Here is a 25,467-nt window from a genome sequence, read left to right as displayed (position 1 = left end):
ACTGCCATTTATGAGTCAAAACTTTCTGAAAATAACTCAGAATTGAGACATTAAATTCCAACCAATTTTGAGCTACTAAATTCAAATTTTGAGATAATAACCTAAAAATGATCTGCATTGGGTCAGAAATTTTAGAAGAACTTTTATCCATCCATCTATTTTCTTCCTCTTATCAAGTTGGGGTGTTGCTGCGGGAGGCAGGGAACACACTAGACCAGGGGTGTCAAACTCAAATACACAGTGGGCCAAAATTCAAAACTGGAACAAAGTCGCGGGCTAACGTTAATATTTATTGAAAAAAAAATCTTCCTCCAGATACAAGAATGAATCTTTTCTTATGGACTCAAATAAGTTTTTCTGGAAAACTGAATATGGAACAAGCAAAGCTTAATACTAAACAATATATATATTAGCTGTATAATACCAGTAGGCCAGCTCTAATAGTAATTTGGTATGGCTTCGGTTTGACACCTATGCACTATACCCTCCCAAATTATGGAATTTGTTGCCTTTGCACCTCTTTCATTTTAAAGACCCCCCTCTTCTGCTTTTCTTTGACCCAGTTTGATACATTGATGCAATTTTTACGTTTTTATTCTTTTACTCATGGTTATTTGCGTTTTTGTTCTGCATTGTTTTATTTTATTTTGTCATTTTTATGTATTTGATATTAATTTTACTTTATTCTGGTATATTTTTTTTATGTTCAGTGCTTATTGTTTTTAAATTCTTTATAAATAAAGTTGGCTTGAGAGATTGACATCGTCACAGGGATAAGAGAGAGACAGATAACCATTCACTCTCACAGTCATACTTATGGTCAATTCGGAACCACTGAGATAACCTAACACATGCATGACTTCAGACTGTGGGATAAAGCTGGAGTACCCTGAGATAACCCACACGAGCACGGATAGCGTGCACAGAAACTGTTGCCTCAGAATTTTTGTGAGGTAACAGTGCCAACCACAGCATCATCGTGCCGTCCCCATTCTGTCTCATACCTTCCAAAAAACATATCCAGTTAAAACAGGACGTCATCGTGAAGTTCTCACAAAAATGTCACATACTAATTTGGATCCAGATATTCTTTTGGATCATGTCACGCACGCTGAGGAGGGAATTTTCTGCCTCGCAGAGGTACACAGTCTCAGACAGCCCACAGGTTCATGAAAATGCAATAAAGAATCACTGGAATAATCCTGTGCTGTGAGATGAAAGGTTCAATTTATTATTAAAACTTTTTTAAGAAATTGAAAATCAGAGAGAGTGTCGTGAATCACAGAGTTTAGGAACAAAATTCAGAAACGTAGCGCCGTCCAAATAAACCAAAAGCAAACCTTAATGTTGGCTGGTGAAAATAACAAGAACCATAAAGACAAGCCAGAACATTGTGCAAGCACACAGGCTCTGCAACAAAGGACAGAGGAAGAGTGGGGCTTAAAAAAACACACAGGTCATTAGAGGAAGTGGACACAGGAGGGTAATGGGGGGAAAAGACCAAAGGAAAAGAGAGGGAAATACAAGCTGTAACTGGACCAAAGGATTAAAGGCCCACATTATTAAGGATTAATAATATGAAAATGTAAACAATAAATAAACTAAAAGCCAAGTGGAAAATAATTATTAATGTTATACAGTGTCTATAAGTTCTGAACTCATGGTCCAAAAATGAGACAGTAGTTTATTTCTTGGATGATTCGTCCTTTTTCTTCATGGAAATACCAGATCTAAAGAGCCAATAGTGCTGTGGTATTTCAACTACAATGTCCATGTGTTTGGCTGTAATGTCCTATTTAGGGTACATTTGTCTACTTTTACCTTTACTTCCTTTGTAACCAAGGTCCTTCTGAAAATGATGTCCAGGAAATCGGAAAAGTTTAGAAAAAATCTGAATCCGAAACATACAAGCTTTTAGATCAGGTCATAGTCACTCAGGAAACTTGCAGGACTGCAGTCTATTTCACGGTGACTAGCATTGATTAGCACTGAACAGCTGTTAATGTTCTTCATGTAATATGTTATATACAATACTGTATAAAAGTCTTGAGCTGCCACCTCTGTATGCTTCAAAGGAGCCAAAGTTGTTGTAATTATTTGAAGTGGTCTCCAGGCTTCCTGACGGTCTTTCGAAGTTTTCTCTAGATGTTAGCTGCTTTTTCACTCATTTTCAGTTCACTCCTTGTACCTGACCATTTTCAGATGGATTTTTTTTGTTTTTTAAGCTATAGGACGCTTACCTGTGAATCAATAAGCATAAAAAGGCAATGAGCTAAAGGGATGAACTGGTGTTGTGTCTACACATAACAGACAGCTTAGCAAAGAACCCATTTTAAATGGTAACTTTGGGTCGTTTGTTACTGGCAGCCTGTTCCACAAGCACACAATTGTTTGCATTTCTTTAATTAAAAATAAGAAAATGCTAAAGATTACAAAGTTTGACAGAGATAAAAAAAAAAGAAGTTTTAAGTAGCTCCTTGAAACTTTGAGGACTCTGGACAGTGATAATGATCCCAACACACTGTAAAGCATACATAAATAGAAAGAGCACACAGTTGAACACTATCAGTCATGGACCGGCTTTGCCAGAGCCCGGACGTCAACATTATTGAAGCAGACAGCATCCAAAAAAAGAGCTTTGAATGTCCTTCGGGAAGCCTGGACAATAGTTCCTGAGACTACTTAAAGAAGTTACAGGAAAGCTTGCCGGAGAGAGTTCAGGTTGTGTTAAACAATAAAGGTGGTGATACCACAGCTTGACATTTAAGCTTGTTAGAATCTTATTTTATTTGGAGTAAGGAGGCCTGACTGCAAGTGTTTCTCAACTATCTTTGCTGTTCTGGATGTGCTGGGCTTCACAATTCGAATGGGATAAAATACTATACCAGGAGTGTCCAATTCCAGTCCACGAGAGCTGCTGTCCTGCAGCTTTTAGATGCATCCCTACTCCAACACAGCTGAATCATATGAATGGCTTGTTACTGGGCCTTTACTTAACTTGATTGCATGCTGAAGAGGTAACCCAACCATTTGATTCAGCTGTGTTGGAGTAGGGATGCATCTAAAAGCTGCAGGACAGTAGCTCTCGAGGACTGGAGTTGGACACCCCAGGACTATGCAATCAGAAATGTGGGTCAAACACAGACTGACTGATGGTTGATGCTGATGCTAAATGTCAGTTTACCCTGGGCCACATCCATTTTGACACATAATTGATTAATGACCATCGTCTGGTCAATACTTTCAGTTCAGCTGGTATATTTGTGTGAAATGGTAAATGGTGCTAGATGCCTCGAAGCCTAAACTTTGTCCACGGTCAGAGAAAAAAGTAACCTTTTGAAAGGCATCCATCTTCAAGATGACCACTTCTTGACACTGAACAAAATTATCAGTCAGTCATCAGTTTTCCCCAGAACAGCGATTTACCAGAAGCAGCACATTCCTAAGAGCTTCTAAACTCTATAATCAAGTTAAATCCCCTTTGAAGTTGTACCCATTTTCATTTGCGGCTCACATAGCAGCATATGGAAGCAATTGGGGCATAACATGCATCGAGCACAGCCACTGGAGCCCACAAAGCCCCGGGCCCGCTCTCAGGGTGTCGGGGAGACCGTCCTGGCACCAACCACTCCTGCACACAGACATAGATAAACACGCTTTTACGGCAGCGCGGTGCACCAGACCTCGTGCCAACGGTGCCCCTCCCGGTTTACAGGCTGTGCGGATGAGAACAGACATCCAGCTCTTCTATGTGTCAAATAGGCGATATCACAGGGCTGATGGCAGGGTTAATCACCGGCACATCACAGATACCGTCTCTCTGACCCACTTTTCAGAAGGAATTAGACTATCGCCTAATCTTGCACAAACTGCTCTGTTGTGCTAGATGCTGCCACACAAGCTTTTTTTTCTGCTGGCATGGTCAAACAGGATGAATAGTGTGAAGGCGATTCTGCTGGACTGTGAATGAGGATGGCCTCACAATGTACACAGTGTTCGCAACTTAAATCAGAGAGGAGTGTAATGACTGTAAGAAGAAATGACACAGTTTCCATGCACCTTTTAGTTTTAATGCCTTTAAGCACATTCTGTTTTTGTTATATGAATCCTTGTGTTGCTCTGCAACATGGCAGATAACTGTGTTTCTGTGCTTTTTCCAGGTGCTGCGCTGAAGCCCACCACTCCAACTAAAATCTCGGAAGAGGGCGACGATGTTTTGGGGGATTACACCGTTGGCGAACAGGTTTGGGTCAACGGTGTGAAACCAGGAGTTATCGCCTACCTAGGGGAGACCCAGTTTGCTCCAGGACAGTGGGCAGGCGTCATACTGAATGACCTAGTTGGCAAAAACGATGGTTCAGTGGGTGGCGTGCGCTACTTTGAGTGCCAGCCCCTCCAGGGAATCTTTACGCGACCCTCAAAGCTCGCCCGACAGCCAGTCGGAGAGGGGAGCGACAGCCACTCCACCGACTCAACCCAGAATCAGACTCAGCAGGGTGGCGGCGGCGGCGCCCCCGCCGGCCAGCGGGTGGTGGTACCACTCAGAGAGGGCCTGCTCAACAGCGCCGTGAAAACGGGAAATGAGTCTGGGTCCAACATGTCTGACAGTGGTTCGGTTAAAAAAGCAGGTGATAAGGATCTTCGAGTTGGAGATCGAGTTTTGGTGAGTAGACCACATGTAACACTACCATTATAGCATGCAGATCATGGGGGTCAAACATAAGACCCAGGGCCCAGAATAGGCCCAACAAAGACTAGTCCGAGCCTACCAGAAAACTGGAAAACACAAAAGAAGGTATAAATTTTGGACTTTTAACTATTTTAACAAGTTTTAAAGCTTTATTTTAATCTTTATTCGGTAATTTTACATTTAAATTCTTCCAATTAAAGCCAAAGAGACATGCAATTTCTTTCATTTGCTGTAGAAGCATTTCATTATCAGGTAGAAAATGAAATGTGTAGTTGTATTTGCACTTATTCTTTTATTAAGGTGCTCAGTGTGTAATCAAACTTCTTTAGACCCACAGAAAGGCGAGCGTCACTGGTCTGGCCCACAATGTAAAATGAGTTTAAGATCCCTGATGTACATGATGGTTTGCAAAGCTCTGTTGGCGCCACCATTGCACAAACATGTCGGGTGCTTTACAAGCCACAGACAGAACTGTGTTGACCTTCCCATGTAACCATGTTCCCATTTGCCGTGTCTTTAACAAATGCGAAGATAAATAATTTCCCTGCCCTTTTAAATGTGGACGGTTTTAACTTGATTATCTGTAAACATTTGAAATTAACACAATCGTCAGTAGTAACTGAGCAATGACTTCCTAATTAGTATTTAATGCAGGCCTCAGTAAAACTGGATTGATGCAGTGTAATGTGAGACATTGACTGATTCTTTGGGGAAGTTCAGTTTTCCTTTATTTGGTCTTAGTGCTAGGATTTAACCTTCACCCAACCTCTCTTGCATCTTTTTCCTTTTCCATCATCCTTTTCCATTCTCATCAGCACCAAAGCTGGTGAGAATGTCACTAAACCTCAACAGGAAGAATATGTTTATCTGCTTCTTGCATTTTCTTCCCACTGGCTCCTGTTAGTCTATACACCGCCTACTGTATGGGATTATCGGGTCACGTGGATTTCCATTAAGTGATGGACACAGGGGATATCTACATCAGATCCTGCGCCGTCAAAAGCGGGGAGCCCGAAAGCCTTCCTCCTGGTCAATATTGTAAATCACTCCAGATTACTTTCAGCACTTAAGAGAGGAGATACCACTGCTGACACATTGATCTGTGAATCCATCATTTTCCTAAACCTCTCCTGTGTAATCCATCTCACTGCGGCGGCTCGGATGTGCTGCCATGCAGTTGTGTCACATTTGGAAGTACAACACCGCCTCCAAAATTTTGTGAAATGAGCGAAAACTATGAAAATCAGATTACACACTGTGGACAAAAAGGAAGGTCTATTTTTCTCCATTAGGTATTGAGCTATGTGATAGTAGCAGTCGACACTCTGGGGGCGTCTTTGCCAGAGAGCGGGGCGAGGCCCTGACAGAACGCTAGAGTAATACTGAACTAAGGGCAGACTTTGCTGATGTGTGTTTAAAAGTTTGCCTCAAGAGAATGTCACCCTATATATATATATATATATATATATATATATATATATATATATATATAGAGAGAGAGAGAGAGAGAGAGAGAGAGAGAGAGAGAGAGAATGTCTACATATATATATATATATATATATATATATGTAGACATTCTCTCTCTCTCTCTCTCTCTCTATATATATATATATATATATATATATAAAGATGAATTAAAGAAGTGTTTCCCAAAAGAGGGGACAGCCTCAGACCCTTGGCACCTTCGAAATCCGAACACCCATGGGAAGTTCAGAACTGCCTCTCCTTTGTTAGCTTTAGTATTTAACCAGAGGCTGTCCCCAGAGGCCATCTCTGCTACTGGAGAGATCAGCAGAAGTTAAATGAGCCTTTTCTTCCAGTGGAACTGCATGTGATGTGGCTGCTGTTTATTTGAATAACTCCAAAGGCATGCTAGTCACTGAACTTCTTCCTGTTGCACAATCGCAAAACCACTATGGTATGAGTAACTGGGCGTATATGGCTGCTTATTACTATGGTTTTGAGATTTTAGTGGAGTCCATCGGTGTATACGCATTCACTCTTGACTCTTTATCTCTTTAAAGTCTACTAGGCGTAACTTTTAAAGCTGTTTTCTGAACTGAGCGGTTTCTGTCATAGCTACCTTGGAAAAACCTAGAAACTTCTCTAATGGTTGTTAAGACTCATCAAGATATAGTTTCGAGGTTGTCCACTAGCAGACAGTTGCAGACTACAGCTTGATACAGTGTGTGCAGGCTAATGATAGGTTAATAAGTAGTGCATTAGCCATGAAATGAATAATCTAAAATTAGGACTTTAAATCCTGGAGCCAGCAGACGTAGATGAGAGGGGCTCTATAAAGTAAAGCACTTATAATCCTCTCTGCAAGCTTGTATCCAGAGAAAGTAGAGATAAAAGGTGCAATATCTAAAAAGGTTTTTTTTATGATATAAAATTTATGTTTTTACATGTTTTTACAAAAACTGCTGTTCTTGCATGGCCTTGAGACCCTGCTACAGGATAGAAATCATCCAGTAACCAGCTTGTATGATGATCTAGATGTAAGGCCGGGACGTCGGGCTAGCGATTTTGCGAGCCCTGATACTTAAAACTAGCAAATCTGACACAGTGCACTTTTACACTCTCTGATTTACTTTGATGTTGAAAAGGTCTGCAGGTGCGCTCTAGGTGTGAATATATGTATGCTAATCAGAATGTGCAGGTGCCAGGTTGTTATTGTTGCTGCAAATTGGCAGCTAAGGGTGGGTGATACAGCCTCGAAACTATATCTTGATATTTCAAGGAAATTTGCAAAATTAGAGTTACTGTCACTGATGACAGATTACCTGAGTCAAAGTGTGACTATATGGCTACAAGGTGTTGGCTGCAGTATGCAAAAGTAGTGACACAGAACTATATACAGTGTATTGACTCACCAGGACTCAAAGCAAGAGCAGCCTAGGTAGTGTTTTCCCTGCAACTTTTGAGTAAAAGTATAACTTTTAAGTATAGCTGCATAATGGTCATGGTCACATATGGCATGATAGACAGCCAGTGACAGCCAGTGAATTCTGGAAGCATTCCAGAGTCCATGCACTGACTTCCATGACATAATCACTCCTGGTTTTAACGTAGTGCTGCCTGCAGGGCCTAAAGATTACAGACATTCAGTACAGATGCGCAGCTTTGTCGCTTGCACTCAGGGATTTCTCTAGATTCTCTGAATCACTGATGAAAAATATTTGTTTAATTGTTGCAGTTTCTTTCTAAAACTGGTGAAACTCTGCCTCTCTAAGATGCTCTTTTTATACTCAGTCATGTTACTCACCTGCTGCCAATTGCCAATTAGTTTACTTTTCCACTCTTTTGTTGCTGCAGTCCCAACTTAAAGCATGTTGCTGCCACCAAATTAAAAATGAACTTTTTCTTAAATTGCCACATATTTTCAGCTCATTAATGAATCTTGGGATAATTTTAGCCTTTGCTAACCCTGATGCTAATTTCTGCTCCCGAAGTTCTATAAACCTGCTGCGGTCAAGTATACGTTTATTGTACCATTTATTATGTTTTAACAAGTTGTTCCTGCGGCTGCTTGAGGTTTGGGGTAAATGGATTCTTTTCGTGTCACATCATGATGTGGCATAAAAAAAGTAAGACTAGTTCCTCGTTGATGTTGGGATTTAGTCGTGTAGAACAGTTTTATCTTGAATACCTTGGAGTGAAGCTTTCAGATGACTTTGAAAATAAGAGGAGCCAAGATTGGGGCTTATGCTGACTGGCTGCTTTGGCCCTGCTGGCATTTTAACACAGAGTCACTGAGACATCACGCACCCCAGCAGACAGCAAACCATCTCGGTTTAATAACTTGTGACACCACAGTCTTTCTTGGCACAGCTTCCACTTTGGCCTCAGTGGTTTAAGAGAAGGACAGAGTCAGCTCAGGAGTGGAATATTAATTTGACAATAGAGGAGTGACTCACCACGCTTTATTTTAGTCTGTCCTTGTCTTCTGTTTCATGCTGAATCCAGCCATGTGTAAAAATATTTTATAAGAGACTCTGATGGACTCCAAAACAACAATTACGATTCTTAAATTGTAGATAAATACAGACGCATCTGTTGCTCTAAGCATTTTTCCACCTGTTCAGTGCACTGGGAATGGGAGTATTGTAATCGAACAATAGGTAAATAGATACAGATGGAGATTCAGATAAATTAAATTAACACAAAGGAGATGAATAAAATGTAACCATGTTGCTTTTGTCATCTCTGACTGTAGTGTGCTTTCTCTTTAAAGGCTCTCCTCTTAAATGCTGAGTATCTGTGCACGTCTGTGATGGTTTTTGTCATAAATGTGGTCACCATGTGTGAAGGACAGTCCTCAGCCATCAGTTTAGATCATCTTCCTCACAGGAAACCTACTTTTTTTCTGACTGGAAAATACAGAATTGAGAGAAGTGAGTGAAGCAGAGTTTACATGTATTGAGTTAGCCTAGTCAAAAATCTCATTTCTGGAGTAAGTTCAAACAGCTGATTAGCTTAACGATTGAAAGTGAATAAATAACAAGGTTAGGTGCTGATGGAAGCAGAACGGAAACGTTTCTGTTTTGACTTCTATAATTACAAACTGGATTCCTGGAGGATTTTAGTGTTGAGTGTTGTCTTTGAACTTTTTTAATATATTTATAATGACAGGAGAGTAAAAATTCTATGCCTTTGTTTCTACAGCAGACATTTTCGCTTATTAGAATATACATGTCCCCCAAAAGCATACCACTTCTCTATATTCAAGTGTCCAGGTAAGACAGTTTGACAGGGTGTCATGGTTCGGCTGTGTGGCAGGCGGGAGGAGGACCCAATCGCAAGATTCACAAACACGGGGATGAACTCAAAAGCAGCTTTATTGCTGACAGGCAGAACATAGGAAATACAGAACTCAACTAAACTGGGAATCAATAAACTAACACTCGTAGGGAGACACAGGGAATCCACACAACAATGAGGGAGAACGCGACGCCGAACAGAGGGAGACGCAGACAGAAATACACAGAGGGTTAACGAGGAAAGTGGGAACACACGGGGAACACAGCTGACACAGATAACCATAACGAGACAGGGCGGGGTGAACATAACACTGACGGGAGACGGGCAGAGTCAAACAGGAAGTACAGAGGTTCAGACAGGAGGAGAGAGAGCACGGGGAAAACAGACATAACGGGCTGGGGAAACATGGAACAACCACAAAGGGAGACGAGGGCTCATAAATACACAGAGGGCACACAGGGGGGAGAGAGAGAGCACGGGGAGAACTTAGACATAACGGGCAGGGGAAACATGGAATAAAACATAAGGAGAGACGAGGGCTCACAGATACACAGAGGGCACACAGGGGGGAGAGAGCGAGCACGGGGAGAACTTAGACATAACGGGCAGGGGAAACATGGAATAAAACATAAGGAGAGACGAGGGCTCACAGATACACAGAGGGGCACACAGGGGGTAAAAGCCACGAAGGGAAAACACTTAGGGAACAACACAACAGGGCAACTCAGGAAACATGGCCTAAATAGGGAACAAAATACAAACATACAAGAAAACTAAGAACACTGGGCCAACATGGCCCAGGACCATGACAGTACCCCCCCCCCACAAGGGCTGGCTCCCGACAGCCAAAACCCGAGAACCAGGACAAACAGAAAACAACCCACCCAGGGCGGGAGGCGGGGGACCAGGACGAAGGGACCAGAACAGGAAACAAAAACGAACAACAGAAAACACAGGAGCACAAGACCATAGTTCAAATAAAGTTCAGGGGGCCGACCCAGAGCCCACCGGCACAAAAGTTCACGGGTCACACGGTCGGGGGGCCGACCAGGCGGGTGGCACAGGTGACAGAGCTGGTCCGGAGGCCGGCCGCGCGGAAGGCAGCGGCGGCGAAGGAGACGACGGAGCAGTTCAGGGGGCCGGCCGCGCGGAAGGCAGCGGCGGCTCTCCAGTGTCAGGCGTACTGGCCGAGGCCCGGTGGGCACAGGACCAGTCGAGGCGGGACCAGTCGAGGCGGGACCAGTCGAGGCGGGACCAGTCGAGGCGGGAGACTCTGAGGCTGGGCCAGGCGAGGACGAAGACTCGGATGCTGCTGAGGCTGGGCCAGGCGAGGACGAAGACTCGGATGCTGCTGAGGCTGGGCCAGGCGAGGACGAAGACTCGGATGCTGCTGAGGCTGAGGCTGGACCAGGCGGAGCTGCAGAGGCTGATGGAGGCTGAACGGGCCCCTCGGACCCTCCAGCGGAGACAGGAGGCTGAACGGGCCCCTCGGACCCTCCAGCGGAGACAGGAGGCTGAACGGGCCCCTCGGACCCTCCAGCGGAGACAGGAGGCTGAACGGGCCCCTCGGACCCTCCAGCGGAGACGAGGAGGTGCTGGCCGGGCTGAGCAGAGCCGCCAGCGGAGACGAGGAGCGGCTGGAGGGGTCCTCCTGAACCCCCAGCGGAAACAGGTGCAGAGCCAGCTGGTGCAGAGACTTCTGGCTGAGGGGACGCTAACTGTGGCTGCACAGGGCGCGCAGTCTGCTTAGAAGGCAACGGCTGGGGCTGTGCAGGGCTAACAGTCTGTCCAAGCTTTGTCAGCACGACGCTGTCCTCAACTGGCTGAGTGAGCTCACAAGAGCTTCTAGCAGAGGACGGCGGTGACTGGACGAGTTGCTGAACTACTGACTGATCAGGGAACAAAGTTACTAACTGAGCTAAGAACTGAACAAGCAATGGAAGAAACTGAGGTGACAACGGAGCGGATGACTGAGCGGGTAAATGAGCTGCTAACTGTGCTAAAGTCTGGACTGGTGACAAAACAAGAAACTGTGCTAATGACTGAGCTACAGACTGCGTTGTGGACAGAGATGCCAGGTGTAGTGGTAGGTGCGCTTGTGGTTGAGGTGACGGCTGAATGTCCATCAACCCCACCCGAGGGGTAGGTACGGGTGCCGGGATGAACGGAGCCTCTGCCAGGCTGGGGATAGGAGCAGGGACCAGCTGGACCTCAGCCACCCTCACCCGAGGAGCTGATACGGGTGCAAGGGAAAGCTGAGCCCGCGCTGCCCTGGTTATAGGAACTGGAGGTGGAGAGCGACACATAGGAACAGAAACAGTGACTGGGTGAACTAAGTTGGAGTCAAATACAATGTCAGTAAACAGAGACTTATAGTGGGCTGGATCTAGCATCGCTGCTGTGTTTAAGTTGTCCAGGGCATCATTAGCAGTCTTGGAAAGAGTGGGTCTAGGGGCAGCCACAGGTACAGGAAAACTCATACAAGCAGCGTCCGGATGACCTGGATGTGGAACCACGCTACTCGCAGCCGTACCGGACGTAGCCCGAGACGTAGTGCACACAGAGTCCATGAAACCTGGCTGAAAAGCATGGTGCACAGAGTTAAACCAACTTAACCGTTGAACAGAAAAGTGAACCTGTGCAAACAGCTCGGTAGAGCTCAAACCAAAATCTCTTGCTAGTCTGTCTATAGCAGACGAAACCTTGCGGTTCTTGACCTTAGCAGGCATGGGAAAAGGTGAGGTTGCACAGGTAACGTCCGAGTTAACACTTTCAAGTTGGGGCACAGAAAAAAACCACAACCTGAGAAACTAAAGGAGCAACACTGGGAGTCACAGCCCTAGAGTCCAAGGGCGGAGTAACACAGTTCTGCGGGGCTACAATGCTAGTAGCAGTGTGTAGATGAGTCTGGTGAGAAATAACAGTCTTAGGTTCAGTTACCTCCACGGGTGACACCGTCATGTCCGCTAAACCAAAGGAAACGCTGCGAGCGTTTCCTGAATCAGAGGGCTCAAAAACACAGGGGTTACCAGCGAGAGCAACCGGTGAATGATCGGGCACGGAGGTGCCTCGCTGTATAGTGTCCCTGGAGTCCAAAAAAAAGGGAACAGAATTATCCAAGTCCGGTGTCAAAAAAACAGCGCCACTCACGATTGTGCATGAGTTATGGAGTCCGGAATCCGAAGGCTCGGGCTGAGAGTGTGACACACGGTCACTCTCTCCCAGGGGTGAAAACTGCTCCGCTGCTCGGGAACGGCGACGGCGGGGACGCCGTTTTCTCCGGGAAGGGGGAGGAGACGAGCTGGGCCGCGAATCCGTCAGCAGGCCGGGCTGAACATCCTCCGGCTCTTCGTACAGGACCGACTGCTCCGGGAGGACGCCTACAGTGGAGACGAGGAAGTCCTGGATGTGGGGGCGGAGCGCGCCGAATAGCCACGGGAGTCCGGACACCATCCGCTGTAGACGGACGGCTACGGTCTCCCGGTACTCACCCTCGGGCAGCGCCACCCACTCCTGACAGTGATACTCCACTGTATAAATCAGATCCTCCCGGAGGTCAGCGGAGGGGTGGTGAATCGCTGGGTCCATGTCGTGGTCGCGTTCTTCTGTCATGGTTCGGCTGTGTGGCAGGCGGGAGGAGGACCCAATCGCAAGATTCACAAACACGGGGATGAACTCAAAAGCAGCTTTATTGCTGACAGGCAGAACATAGGAAATACAGAACTCAACTAAACTGGGAATCAATAAACTAACACTCGTAGGGAGACACAGGGAATCCACACAACAATGAGGGAGAACGCGACGCCGAACAGAGGGAGACGCAGACAGAAATACACAGAGGGTTAACGAGGAAAGTGGGAACACACGGGGAACACAGCTGACACAGATAACCATAACGAGACAGGGCGGGGTGAACATAACACTGACGGGAGACGGGCAGAGTCAAACAGGAAGTACAGAGGTTCAGACAGGAGGAGAGAGAGCACGGGGAAAACAGACATAACGGGCAGGGGAAACATGGAATAAAACATAAGGAGAGACGAGGGCTCACAGATACACAGAGGGGCACACAGGGGGTAAAAGCCACGAAGGGAAAACACTTAGGGAACAACACAACAGGGCAACTCAGGAAACATGGCCTAAATAGGGAACAAAATACAAACATACAAGAAAACTAAGAACACTGGGCCAACATGGCCCAGGACCATGACACAGGGAGCTTAATGTTATTGTGTGCACCTCTACGTTACAGAAAAAGAGACCCTGCTTATGCCAACACCCACACATTTACCGTCTCGACCGCAAGAAGGAACATCTTGAACAGAAAATGCTAAAATTACACCGTCATGGCCATAACTGCTGACATTTCTCATTAGAAGAGCATCCTGTGTTTGTGATGTGGAGCCTGACCAGCACTGGAGTTCAAGGCCATCATTAGAAAAGAGATATTTGAGAGAAAAAAGTACACCTCGACCAGTCTGTTCAGAAGCTTTTAAAGTTAAACCTGAGCACAAAATTCAAGAAACAGGGCACTGCTTTCATCTTCACGTGTAAAACATCTTCAGACACAAATATAAATATTCTCTTTCGCTCTGTTCATTGTACCATCGATGGCTGTGAATGAAACTGTGAATGAAACTTGTAGCAAAATACTCAACAGCTGTGTGTCCCTCCACTGGCGCGGGGTTTTCGCTGTTTTAGATGCTTGTTTGATGCGATAACATGTTTTTTGTTCGTTAAGTTGACGCTTTTCCTGAAGCCTTCGTTACCGTGTTTACTGGACACTTAACGATAAGCAATGTCTTAATGATTGCATGAACGTGTTCAGTGGATCTTTGCAGACTTCTGAGGCGACTTTGTAAAATTCACGTTAGCAACTAGTGCATCGTTTTTCTTTTCCTCGATGCATTTGTTGTCCTGCAGTTTATCAATCAATCAAAGCTTTATTCATCACATGCAGGTTGCCCTGCAGTGAAATAGGACCCCCCCCCCCGACCTTACACATATAGCACAAACATTACATGGGGATACAGGTCAGAGATTGGTAGAATCAGAAAAAAACATTGAAATGTACACTACACTGGGGAAAGTACAAGAGGAAAAAAAGAGACCCCTACTCATGCTATGCTTCCATGGTAGGACAGCATGAGAACAGGAAACAAAAAAACTCCTCTGCACAAGAAGCACATAAATGTCCACAGCACAACATTGTGAAGACATGACAAGCCACAGGGGTGGGTGGGGGTTGAGTAATCCGAAGCGAACACAGCAGCCACCCTGCACAGCGCTACCATTCCAGCGCGGCACACAGACCTGCCGTGCTGCCCCTTCAGGAAACAAGCATCGAAGGCGTTTGGTGTGTTTTCAGGCAGTGGAGTAAAATAGTTGTGTTGGACTGTTGCACATGCTGTAAATCCAAAGTGTTCCCAAACAACAGTTGATGATCCGCTTTTAAAAGACAACTTTACACATTGTTTCATAAATGACTCATTTATTGACCTAAACCTAAACCCCCAGTCAGAGATAATGGGTATCTCAATGATTGTTTTTAACTTCCTTTGTTAATCCAGGATCTCTGCTTACTGTGACTCTTCTTCTCTCCTTCTAGGTGTCCTCTTTCCATAAGTGTAACTTAATGACAGTCTGCATGTGCTGCGTTTAGGGGAAGTCTGTAAATTGTAGAACCGGTTACTCACGCCACATATTAGAATTTAAAATGAAAGCTCCATTACAATAAAGTCTGAAAAAAGTAAAGGATCCATATATTTCCTGACTCAACTGCATCTTAAATAAGTTAATAGAAAGAAGAGCGCATCAGTAGCAACGGTCTCTATCTTACAGAGGCAAAAGGGATTATGGGAACTGATGTGTGAAATTACATAGAGTCAGATTTGATTATGATGTTAAAGACAGTGTAAAACTCAACAATTTGACACTTTGTATTGAATTGTTTGTATTTAAGTGTAACTGATTTCTTCCCTTTGTTGTTGTTGTCAGGTTGGGGGCTCGAAGATGGGCGTCATACGCTATATGGGGGAGACAGACTTCGCTAAGGGCGAATGGTGTGGGGTCGAGCTGGATGAGCCTCTGGGGAAGAATGATGGTGCAGTAGCTGGTACAAGGTATATACAAACACTATGCATGCCTCAAGATCCCCAAATTCCTGCTCTCTTCTTACCCTAAAAGGAAATCAAGGGGAGGGATGTTGATCTGTCCGCTCGGCCGTTTGTGCTCTCATCTGTTTTTCAATGAAACAGTTCGACCTTCTCGCTCAGAGCTGCTCTGGACTGTTTTTTATCCTCATATTTACTCCTTCAGACTCTTGCTTAGCCCGCATAGCACACATCATCCCCCTTTCAATCATGGGAAATGTCTTAAAACATTTGAAATGTAGTTCCAGGCATTTTGAAGTGCTGGTGGAATTTTAGAGCCAAGCAACAAGAATGTAAAACTAACATTTTTTAATGATACTCAGGATCCAGTAGCAATCTATGCTAGATTTTTCTGGATAGGTTATTAGTTTGTTGAGTTATAAATATTATACAATAATACTTATATCATTATACCCAATATCAAATATAGATGGACAGTGAGGCGATAAAACCAGAACCACGTGTTCCATTAAACTGTAGTTAGAGGGAAAAATAACACTACAGCATGAAATAAAAACACAACAAAGGCGTGTTTGTCTTGTTTCTTAAATCTGTCATCTGTCATAATTTTATAATTTTTGGACCCAAAGATCAGACTGTGACCAATATAAAGTCTATAAGTCTATAAAGTCTATAAATTTTTGTTTGCGAGTGAGTGTTGAGCAGTGACAGACTGTGAGGAAATGAATCTGGGTGGTGTCTGTAGAGAGGGAGAGCTTACAGGTGAGGTTTTTTTTACAGGTAAGGTCTGACTTGAGAATGCAGGAGAAAAGAGATTGGGACAGGGTACCTGTGGGCGGGCGCGTGAGGGCGCGTGAGTGGCAGGGTGGTACCTGAATCCACTGGGAGCCTGGTTGTGAGCTCCTGACTCCTCAGGGATACACTTTTCAAGGGATGACTTTTCAAAGACGAGGTAAAAGGCTTCAGGCAGACAAGTTACCACCATTGTGGATGCAATGAACTGGCAGAGAATAACGTAGTTACAGCAGGCGTGGAAGTTCAAACCCAGGAAGACCAGCTCCACTCAAGGGAACGACACAGGGCAGCGCAGTTCTCCATCTGAAAGAACAAAAAACCCAAAGCCTTATAAATTCTTAGCTAGAGATACTTAAAGAAAGGTTAGAAAAGTCTTTGCATTCCTGTAACTTAATGTTCTTTTCCTTGTTAGTTAATGAGCAGGTAAATGAAAATATACTCACTGTCCTCTATATATGACAAAGAAATCCAACAGATACTTTGCAGCTGTCACCATGTCGGCTTTTTGAATCTAAAAGAAGTTATTAGCTTAGCTCAAATTCTAGCTAGTTTTGTTAGCAAACTGCAGATACCAGCTAGTTAGCGTAAAACAGTAACAGAGACAAAATACTAGGATTTAAATAACCAGACCCATTTGTTATCTTTCAGTACAATTAATCCTAAAGCAGGTCATATTATATATAATTCAAACAGATAATCTCATAAAAATAACATAAACATATTTTAGATTGACTAAAGTTAGCGGAGGCCTAGCTCGTAGCTAGCTGGCGCCACTTCAAATGTTTTTTCTTAAACTTTACATACTAAAGAAATGTAAAGGGGTAATTATATTAAAAAAAATCCCTCTTTGTGTAATATTAAAATTATGATGATCTGATAATCTGAAACATGTAAGCGTGACAAATATGCAAGCCACTAGGAAATCAGGAAGGGGGCAAACAGTTTTTCACACCACAGTACTTGTCATGTAGGGGAATTAGCTATAGAGAACAAAACTGCTTCTGGTACCTGGCTATAAGTGTATTTATTTATGCTATAGATGCGGGCCTTAAAACACGGGAGGCCATGTTAACATGAGTCACTTTAGGATTGAGCCTCAAGTGGCCGCTTCAGGAACTGCAGTGTTTGTCACTCATGCGTAGGGATGGGTATCGTTTAGGTTTTATCCGATACCGGTGCTAAACCGGTACTTTTGAAACGGTGCCGGTGCTTAAACGGTGCTCAAACCGGTGCTTAAAGAATGGAGAACACAAAATTGGTCCAAAAACCTCTCATGTTCAGCTGTATTTTTGTAAAAAGATAACAATGTTAGCCTTTTCTGCAGCTAGAGGGCATATATGGTATCACTCTTGGCTGGAAGCAGTGCTTAAACAATGGAAAAAACACAAACTTTGTCCAAAAACCTCTCATGTTTAACTGTTTTCCACTTTTTCTTTGGTCATTTTAGCCTTTTTGGCCAGGGTGAAGGGAGTATCTGCCATCAAACAAGAAGACAGCCGCATGTAACTATGATGATGTTTGCTAGTTCACCTTACATGCATTAATGTAATAACGTGGTTAGCCTACTCAATGTAAATTACACACGGACAACATTAGGCTACTCACGCAGATGAAGAATGGCTGCTGCTGCCATCATCATCCGTCATCATTTCTGCTACACTGCCAGGGCTAGGGGCCAGGACTCTCCTCTTCGTGTTTTTGGGGGATGTTGCTAACTCCGAGTCCGATAACAGGCAACCCACCCACAGTAGATGCGCTCGGTGTGAGGTCTCGCAGCAAGCTATCAAATACGGCTTTTAAAAAAAACGCTATGCGTCGCCAGGTGTTTCATCGGATTTAAGGTGCTACCTCCTTTGCACAGTATCACCTTAAACTTCCATTGTTTTCATTCAAATTCTGTCGTTTTCATTCAAATTTCATTGTTTTTATTCAAATTTTGTTCTGTTCATTGTAATTCCGTTGTTTTCATTCAAATTCTATTCATTTCATTCTAATTCCGTTCTTTTCATTGAAATTCCGTTGTTTTCATTCAAATGCTTTTGTTTTCATTCTAATTCTACTCTTTTTCTTCAAATTCTATTGTTTGTTTTAGAATTCTGTTGCTTTCATTCAAACTCTGTTCTGTACATTCTAATTCCGTTGTTTTCATTCAAATTCCATTGTTTTCATTCAAATGCTGTTGTTTTCATTCTAATTCCATTGTTTTGATTCAAATTCTGGTCTGTTCATTCTAATTTCGTTGTTTTCATTCAAATGCTGTTGTTTTCATTCTAATTCTACTCTTTTTATTCAAATTCTATTGTTTGTTTCAGAATTCTGTTGCTTTCATTCAAACTCTGTTCTATACATTCTAATTCCGTTGTTTTCATTCTAATTCTGTTGTTTGTTTTAAAGCACTTGTTGCAGGCTGCTGAGTTTGCATATTTTGCTATGAAGTACAGCCAGACTTTTGACCGCCTCGTCTTGGGCATTTTTAATCTGTAGCTCTGCTCTAAAAGAACGTACGTACCTGGACCCGCCTACTATCCTCGCAAACGTAAAATGATTGGCTAGAATTCAAAGTGTATGACAGGAAAAAAAAGCACCGAAATAAAGCACCGAAATGTGCACTGCTTTTCGGTTTGGTTACTATCATTTATGTCAGAACCGGTGCCATCATGGCACCGGATACCGGTACCCATCCCTACTCATGCGTCTTCATTTTTCACGCTGGGAGGTTGTTACGATGTACTGTATGATGTAGCTGGCCTCCCGACTCTTTAGTTTATTATTTTATTTCTGTTTTTATTCACAAACCAATTAAATGATGTTGCAGGAGCTATAAGACAAATTTCCAATGTATCAAATATTAAAATATATTCAAATATTGTTACTATTTATCAAAAATTCCCTTCTCTACATTGAGAAAACTGAAAACCTATTGCAGATACATGACTGTAAAGCTGCTCTGTGACTTCTAAATAATATCCTCGTCCTCTTGCATCTCCCCCTTCTTCTCTTCCTGCAGATACTTTCAGTGTCTCCCTAAGTTTGGCTTGTTTGCTCCAGTCCACAAAGTGATCCGCATCGGCTTCCCCTCCACCAGCCCGGCGAAGGCTAAGAAGAGCAAGCGGGTGGCAATGGGAGTTTCCTCTCTGGCCCACAGCCCCAGCAGTTCCTCCATCAGTTCAGTCAGCTCGGTGGCCTCCTCTGTAGGTGGACGTCCGAGCCGTGCTGGACTGGTAAGACGACTGCAGCGCGCCTCAAATCCGCCCTTAGAGTGGGTGGATTTGAGGGCGGGAAATGCACTTATTTTCTTTCTCGCAGTTAGATAAGAAGGTCGACACCACTCTCATGTCTCTAAGCTTCCTTTGAGGTCTCAGCCAGTCCTGATGTCTTGTCGTCTTTATAGCTTAAAGTGGACCTAATCGGCTGATGTTCAGCTTCATGTTTCTTTTGAGACACAAGTGGCTTAAGGTGAAAGTTCAGATTTAAAAACTTGCAGAGCAGAAAAATTATCATATTTTGCATGTGTGTGGGGCTGTCGCTTCCTGAAATGACCATATAAGGAAATCCCTGTCAGCTGACATCAGCCAGAGCCAAGAGTAGAAAAAATGGTGAAAACCTTATGTTGAGGATTTATATTTATATACTCATGCTGTTTGAAACATGTTTAATTCACATATGTTTAACAGTTTGGATATATTGTAACAGTATATATGGATATAGTTATGTAAATCTCTAGATTGATTGATAGATAGATGAGAGAAAGTGTATCGCTAAAATGCCAGTCGGGGGCTGCTGTATTGATACTTACCCTAATCAATGCATGCTTCAGTGAATGATCCCATTTGTCGATTTTTGGCTGTAATTCAGCTTGCACTGCTGACTCAAATAACTGTCCTCATTGAGGCAACAAAATGAAATAACCTTAACTATTGCACAGTAGCTTATACAAACCACAAGTTTTCATTGCAGGTCCACTTTAAGCAAAACAAAACTTGTAAGTGAGTTTAGAGGAGGTGGGCACATTTTTTGTTACCTTTGGACAGAGCCAGGCTAATTACATGCTCCTGAGCTGAGCTAAGCTAACTGACTACTATCTATGGAGTAATCTTTACCATACAGACATGAGAGAGGCAGAATTCTTCTCATCTAAGTGTTAGCAGGCAAGCAAATGAGAATATTCCCTAAAATGATCCCTTTAAAAGTCAGTAAGTAAACATGACCACAGGGTTCATATGTATATGCATATAAAACCCATATCCCTGTTAGGCTTGGCAAAGCATCTCACTTCTCAGCTGCAAAATATTTTTATCCAAATATTAAAAACATCCCCATATTTTGAATTTTGTTATCGTCCAAAAACCTGCTTGACCTAACTGCAACCCCCCCCCCCCCCCCCAATAATTCACAGGAATGATTATTAAGATTAGGAACATCTGTTTATTAGTTGCTCATAATTCTGTACATTACAATGTCTGAAAGTCTTTAAATCTAATGAAATATCGTGGCCGCAGATTCAAACAGGAGGATGATGAAGTGAAGTCAGACATCTTGTTTCTTGCACTGCGTCTTTAAGACTAATATCCTCACCAACAGCTGGCAACTGACTGAAATAATGGGACATCAGGGTATCTCGCATCGATTTTAGCATCTGGGTACGGGCCAGGTCCTGATGGAGAACACTACCCTTTACTTTCCTTAATTGTTGGCAGCACTCAATGCAACCTTTGTGAATTATCAGTCTGATGGCACAGCACAAAATTGTCTTTCCTGAAGATGCTTCGTCCTGCACAGTTTTAATTTTCTTAAGTGGTTAGAAAGCAGGCGCCGTTTTTAATTTGGATGGTGAATTATGGGCACAAATTTGCACAAGGATCTCTGATTCACTGTGAACGTATGAAGCTTACTGTGAGTCTATGTGCTACATAATAGTGTTGCCATCATAAAAGCATGAATTTGTTACCTTACAGGTTGTCAAATACACAGGCATATGACATTAAATTGAGCATGACTGACACATTTTATATGAAATATCTACACATAAAAGTGCAGATGTAATGTTTTATGTGCAGAATGCTTCAATCTAGCTTGTTATTAAAGAAAGTTCCATAAATGCTGCTGAAATGAGACGAGGTATAGAGGGCTGGTAGAAATCCTGTCAAAGAGCATCCTCTAGTGGCCAAAGAGAATACTGCAGCATTCACTGTGATTAAATGGTTGTTTTTGGTCTCCCTGCTGCAGATATTCCCAACCAGCCAGATATTTCCTCAGAGAAGAAGAACATGTATATTTTTTAAAGCCGTATGTAGCTAACAATTTAGAAAATAAGTTTAAAGTTTGCTTTTTTTTTTTTTAATATGACTTATTATGAAAAAGCAGAGACCTGTCATGTCACAGACAGCTGATTTCCTGTGATCACAAAGCAGACGATGAAAACGATGAAAGTCTGATGTCAGAAGCATCGAGATGTTGGATTCTGTTGGATCTGAGAGGGACCTGTGCGGCTAACAGGATAAACGATGTTTCTGAATGCATCAAGCCCAATCTGCATTTCCTTTCTGTTCACACTTTCATCCTCTTCTTAAAGTCTTATCTCCTTTGTCCCCCTCCTCCCCGCCTTTAAAGCTGACGGAGACATCATCGCGCTACGCACGGAAGATCTCGGGCACCACCGCGCTGCAGGAAGCCCTGAAGGAGAAGCAGCAGCACATCGAGCAGCTGTTGGCCGAGAGGGACTTGGAGCGGGCGGAGATGGCCAAGGCCACGAGCCACATCTGCGAGGTGGAGAAAGAGCTGAGCGCCCTCAAGGCTCAGCACATGCAGGTACGAGGAAGTAGGGAAAACACAGCTCGACACTTACTTGGTCAGGCACAACGTCATGTCTTAGAAAAGAGAGGCCCAAATACAGGACACTGGCAAATGTAATAGTAACGGTAAATGTTCAGGTTCATGTTCGACGTGTGATCGCAGATGTTACCTGAGCCAGTTTAGTGGTCATTATATTTAAGGCTAGCTTTAATTAAATTCACAGCCTAGCGCAGCGTGACAAGATACACAAACTCCTGCAGTTAGTAATTTTAAATAACTGAACACTAACAATCACATAAATGCTTTTAATCAGTTGATAAACACTTATTTGCAGAGACAAATATTTCTTCCTCTGTTCTCACAGCTTTCGTATCCAGATGCATTCTAGGATTTTAGGCCTTCATCACGGCACACTGAGGTTTAGGGCTGACTGAGGGGTACAAGGAGCAGAACAGAAGATAAAGACAGGAAGTAAAACTATGAGGCATGGATTCAGAAAATTAGGCAGAAATGTGAAAAAAAAAAACTGCACAACACAATGAAAACTAAAGAGACTATAACCATTTTAATACAAGGAATGTAGTTATATAGCTATTTTACAACTGGAGATAGAACAAAAACCTACAATAGTCTGTGTCAGAAGGGGCAGGTGGGGTGGTTATACTTGAATTTTACTTAAAATGTATTTATGTTAATGTTGCTGTCTGGTTGATTTCATGGGAAACAAAAGCACAGTTTGGGTTTAAAAAAATCACCATTTCACACACTTTTAAAGGCAGTTGCCCATTTACAGCCAGCTTCTCTGACCACAATTAAGCACATAGTAATGGTCACAAAAACCGACCCCGCATCATCTCGCTTTGCGCTGCCCACACTGTGAAAAACGACGCCAAAGGGGCTTTTACAACGTGACGCCTGCGTGTCCTGACTGAGCGTCTGTATGTGACGACTTGAGAGGGAGAACGGGTGGGAAAGGAAAAACCTTTGTGGGTGTGAAAAAATTTAATTTGTGTCTCCTGTTTGCAGTATGTGACAGAGAACGAGAATGGTCTCCAGCAAGTCAAAGCCATGCTGGCCAGCACGCAGAAGGATAAGCTGGAACTGGCCAATCAGCTCGAAGAAGAAAAAAGGTAATCGCTCACACATCATTCAATTCAGTTTTATTTATATAGCGCCATATCACAACAACAGTCGCCCCAAGGCGCTTTATATTGTAAGGTCGACGCTACAATAATACATACAGAGAAAAACCCAGCAATCATATGACCCCCTATGAGCAAGCACTTTGGCGACAGTGGGAAGGAAAAACTCCCTTTTAACAGGAAGAAACCTCCAGCAGAACCAGGCTCAGGGAGGGGCGGGGCCATCTGCCACGACATCATGGGCTCACTTTCACACAACAGTGTTGCCACATAGTTGAAATCTTAATTATTGGTAAGTGTTATAGAGTGATCTCACATGATGCTCTTTTAGCTAATAATCTGGGATTTGCTTTCATTTTTATAAATATTGTGAGATGATTGAGTTGCTTAGCTTAGCATTAAGCCTAGAAGCAGGAGTAGATATCCTGGCCACAAAACCCTCTCCCTGCACACTCTCCCTCCAAACAGCATGTTAAAAAAACCTTAAGTGGAAGTGGATTATGAAATTCCAACACTGAGTTTAGTGTCCAATATGGAGAAAGCTCCACACGCCTAGTAAAATATTTCTTTCGCATTTAGTTTTAGTTTTCAAATTCACTTTTTGGTGATCAAAATATCTATTCTTGATTCCTTTGGATAGAGGCGACACTGTCCCAAAGCTTCCTGATGTGTTTTTATCGTACTCGTGAATTAGTCGCCCTCATCAGCCCCAAGTGGGACTCCTCGTTGTCACGGAGACACAAAGTTTAGGGTTTTGATCCATATCTCAAAGCTCAGGAAATGACTTAGCTTCCCGAGGTTACCAAGCAGAAACAGTTTCTGCTCCTAAAGTCAGATATTATGCATACATGCATGTGACGTGTACAGAGGACAAAAAGCAGGTAAATGCAGGCTAATCTTAGCTTCCTTTTAATTAAAAATAAAAACAAATTGCTTAGAATGTTTGAACTTTTCCTGGGAGACGAATCTGTCTGGTGCGTCTCAACCAATATGACAAAAATTGTGACTTCTGCAAACTGCTGTGATTGTCTGCAGTGCCGGTCGCTCCCTGGACACTGTGTGAGACTTGAATACTGCTCAGCTAATCGCCCCTTCTTTATTTCCCATAACGCTTTTACAGGAAAGTGGAGGACCTGCAGTTCAGAGTAGAAGAGGAATCCATCACCAAAGGAGACCTGGAGGTATTTATCAGAATTAATAGCTGAATGAAAAAAGCCTATGTGCCTCACAATGTGAATCACCGTAATATCACAGGTCCGTGTTAGTCACAGGAGATTCTGTTTTCATGCTTTGCAACCCTGAAAGCTCTGTCAGCGTAACGCACATCCTGGACATCGGGACAGAAAGGAAGAGGAAAGGGAAGAAAAAAGCGTCTGGGTGCACAAAAGAAACCTTGATGTGATAATGTGCAGAGTTCCTGAATTCCACATAGGCGGCTATATAAATACAGAGAGGTCGGACTGGGTTTCTAGTTTAACAGGGTGTGCGTTCGGGATGTCCTCAGCTGATGTCTCATGAGTGGTGATAGCACAGAAAGACAATATTTTAAAACTGATATAAAACATGAGACACAAGCTTTGTGTAAAACAGGAGTTATTTTTAGTCAAATTCTTTGATACTTGATTAGAGTGTGTGTAACAACTCCACACGAATCCAAAGCTCAGACAGCTTTTTTCCCTCCACATGTATCTGCATAGTGTCATAGACAGCAGATATTCTTAATATCCGCTGTTTTGAGCACACCTGCTGTTCAAACCTTTTGTTTGTGAGGCACAGCCAATCAGAGGACAGCTGGCTTAAAGTAAGGAGAAGCTAAAACAGCTTGATTCAGGCAGAAAACAAACTTAGAGGCTGAAACAAGGTGCAGAATAAGATAAATCAGGGAAAGTTATGTGTAAAATGATTTAATAGAGTTCAAGAATAAAAATATGTAGTTGGATGATGATAATAATAATAACAATAACAGGCTCAAAAAGGTGAACATATTTGTTCACTTCATGACTGAAAGTTTTATTCCAAACAATTTTATCTCTTAAAAAAAAATGCAGATCACATTTCAAAAATTATGCGGGTCTTTGTTGTCACATTTAGAAAATACCATATTGTTTCCACAGTGAGTGGAAGCCATGTTTATTTGCCAGTCACCATTAATAGACTTAGACATGCTCAA

The 25,467-nt window shown here is 43.1% G+C and overlaps 1 protein-coding gene across 2 annotated transcripts in view; it reads left to right on the top strand.

Annotated features, from left to right (window-relative positions):
- clip2 (CAP-GLY domain containing linker protein 2) overlaps window positions 1-25,467 on the top strand; it is a 55,516-nt gene that overhangs the window by 10,811 nt on the left and 19,238 nt on the right. For both annotated transcript variants that reach the window (XM_086309497.1, XM_086309498.1), the window contains exons 3-8: window positions 4,161-4,663; window positions 15,452-15,576; window positions 19,370-19,583; window positions 21,973-22,170; window positions 23,182-23,285; window positions 24,418-24,478. In XM_086309497.1, coding sequence (XP_086165623.1) covers window positions 4,161-4,663; window positions 15,452-15,576; window positions 19,370-19,583; window positions 21,973-22,170; window positions 23,182-23,285; window positions 24,418-24,478 — 1,205 coding nt within the window. The remainder of the gene's footprint in view (window positions 1-4,160; window positions 4,664-15,451; window positions 15,577-19,369; window positions 19,584-21,972; window positions 22,171-23,181; window positions 23,286-24,417; window positions 24,479-25,467) is intronic.

The sequence above is a fragment of the Aulonocara sp. 'chitande type north' Nkhata Bay genome, linkage group LG10, assembly GCF_057382095.1.
Source record: "Aulonocara sp. 'chitande type north' Nkhata Bay isolate Kocher_YH1m ecotype deep benthic linkage group LG10, A_spYH_male_GT1.1, whole genome shotgun sequence".
NCBI classification, from domain to species: domain Eukaryota; kingdom Metazoa; phylum Chordata; class Actinopteri; order Cichliformes; family Cichlidae; genus Aulonocara; species Aulonocara sp. 'chitande type north' Nkhata Bay.
This window is presented reverse-complemented; position numbering and strand designations above follow the sequence as displayed.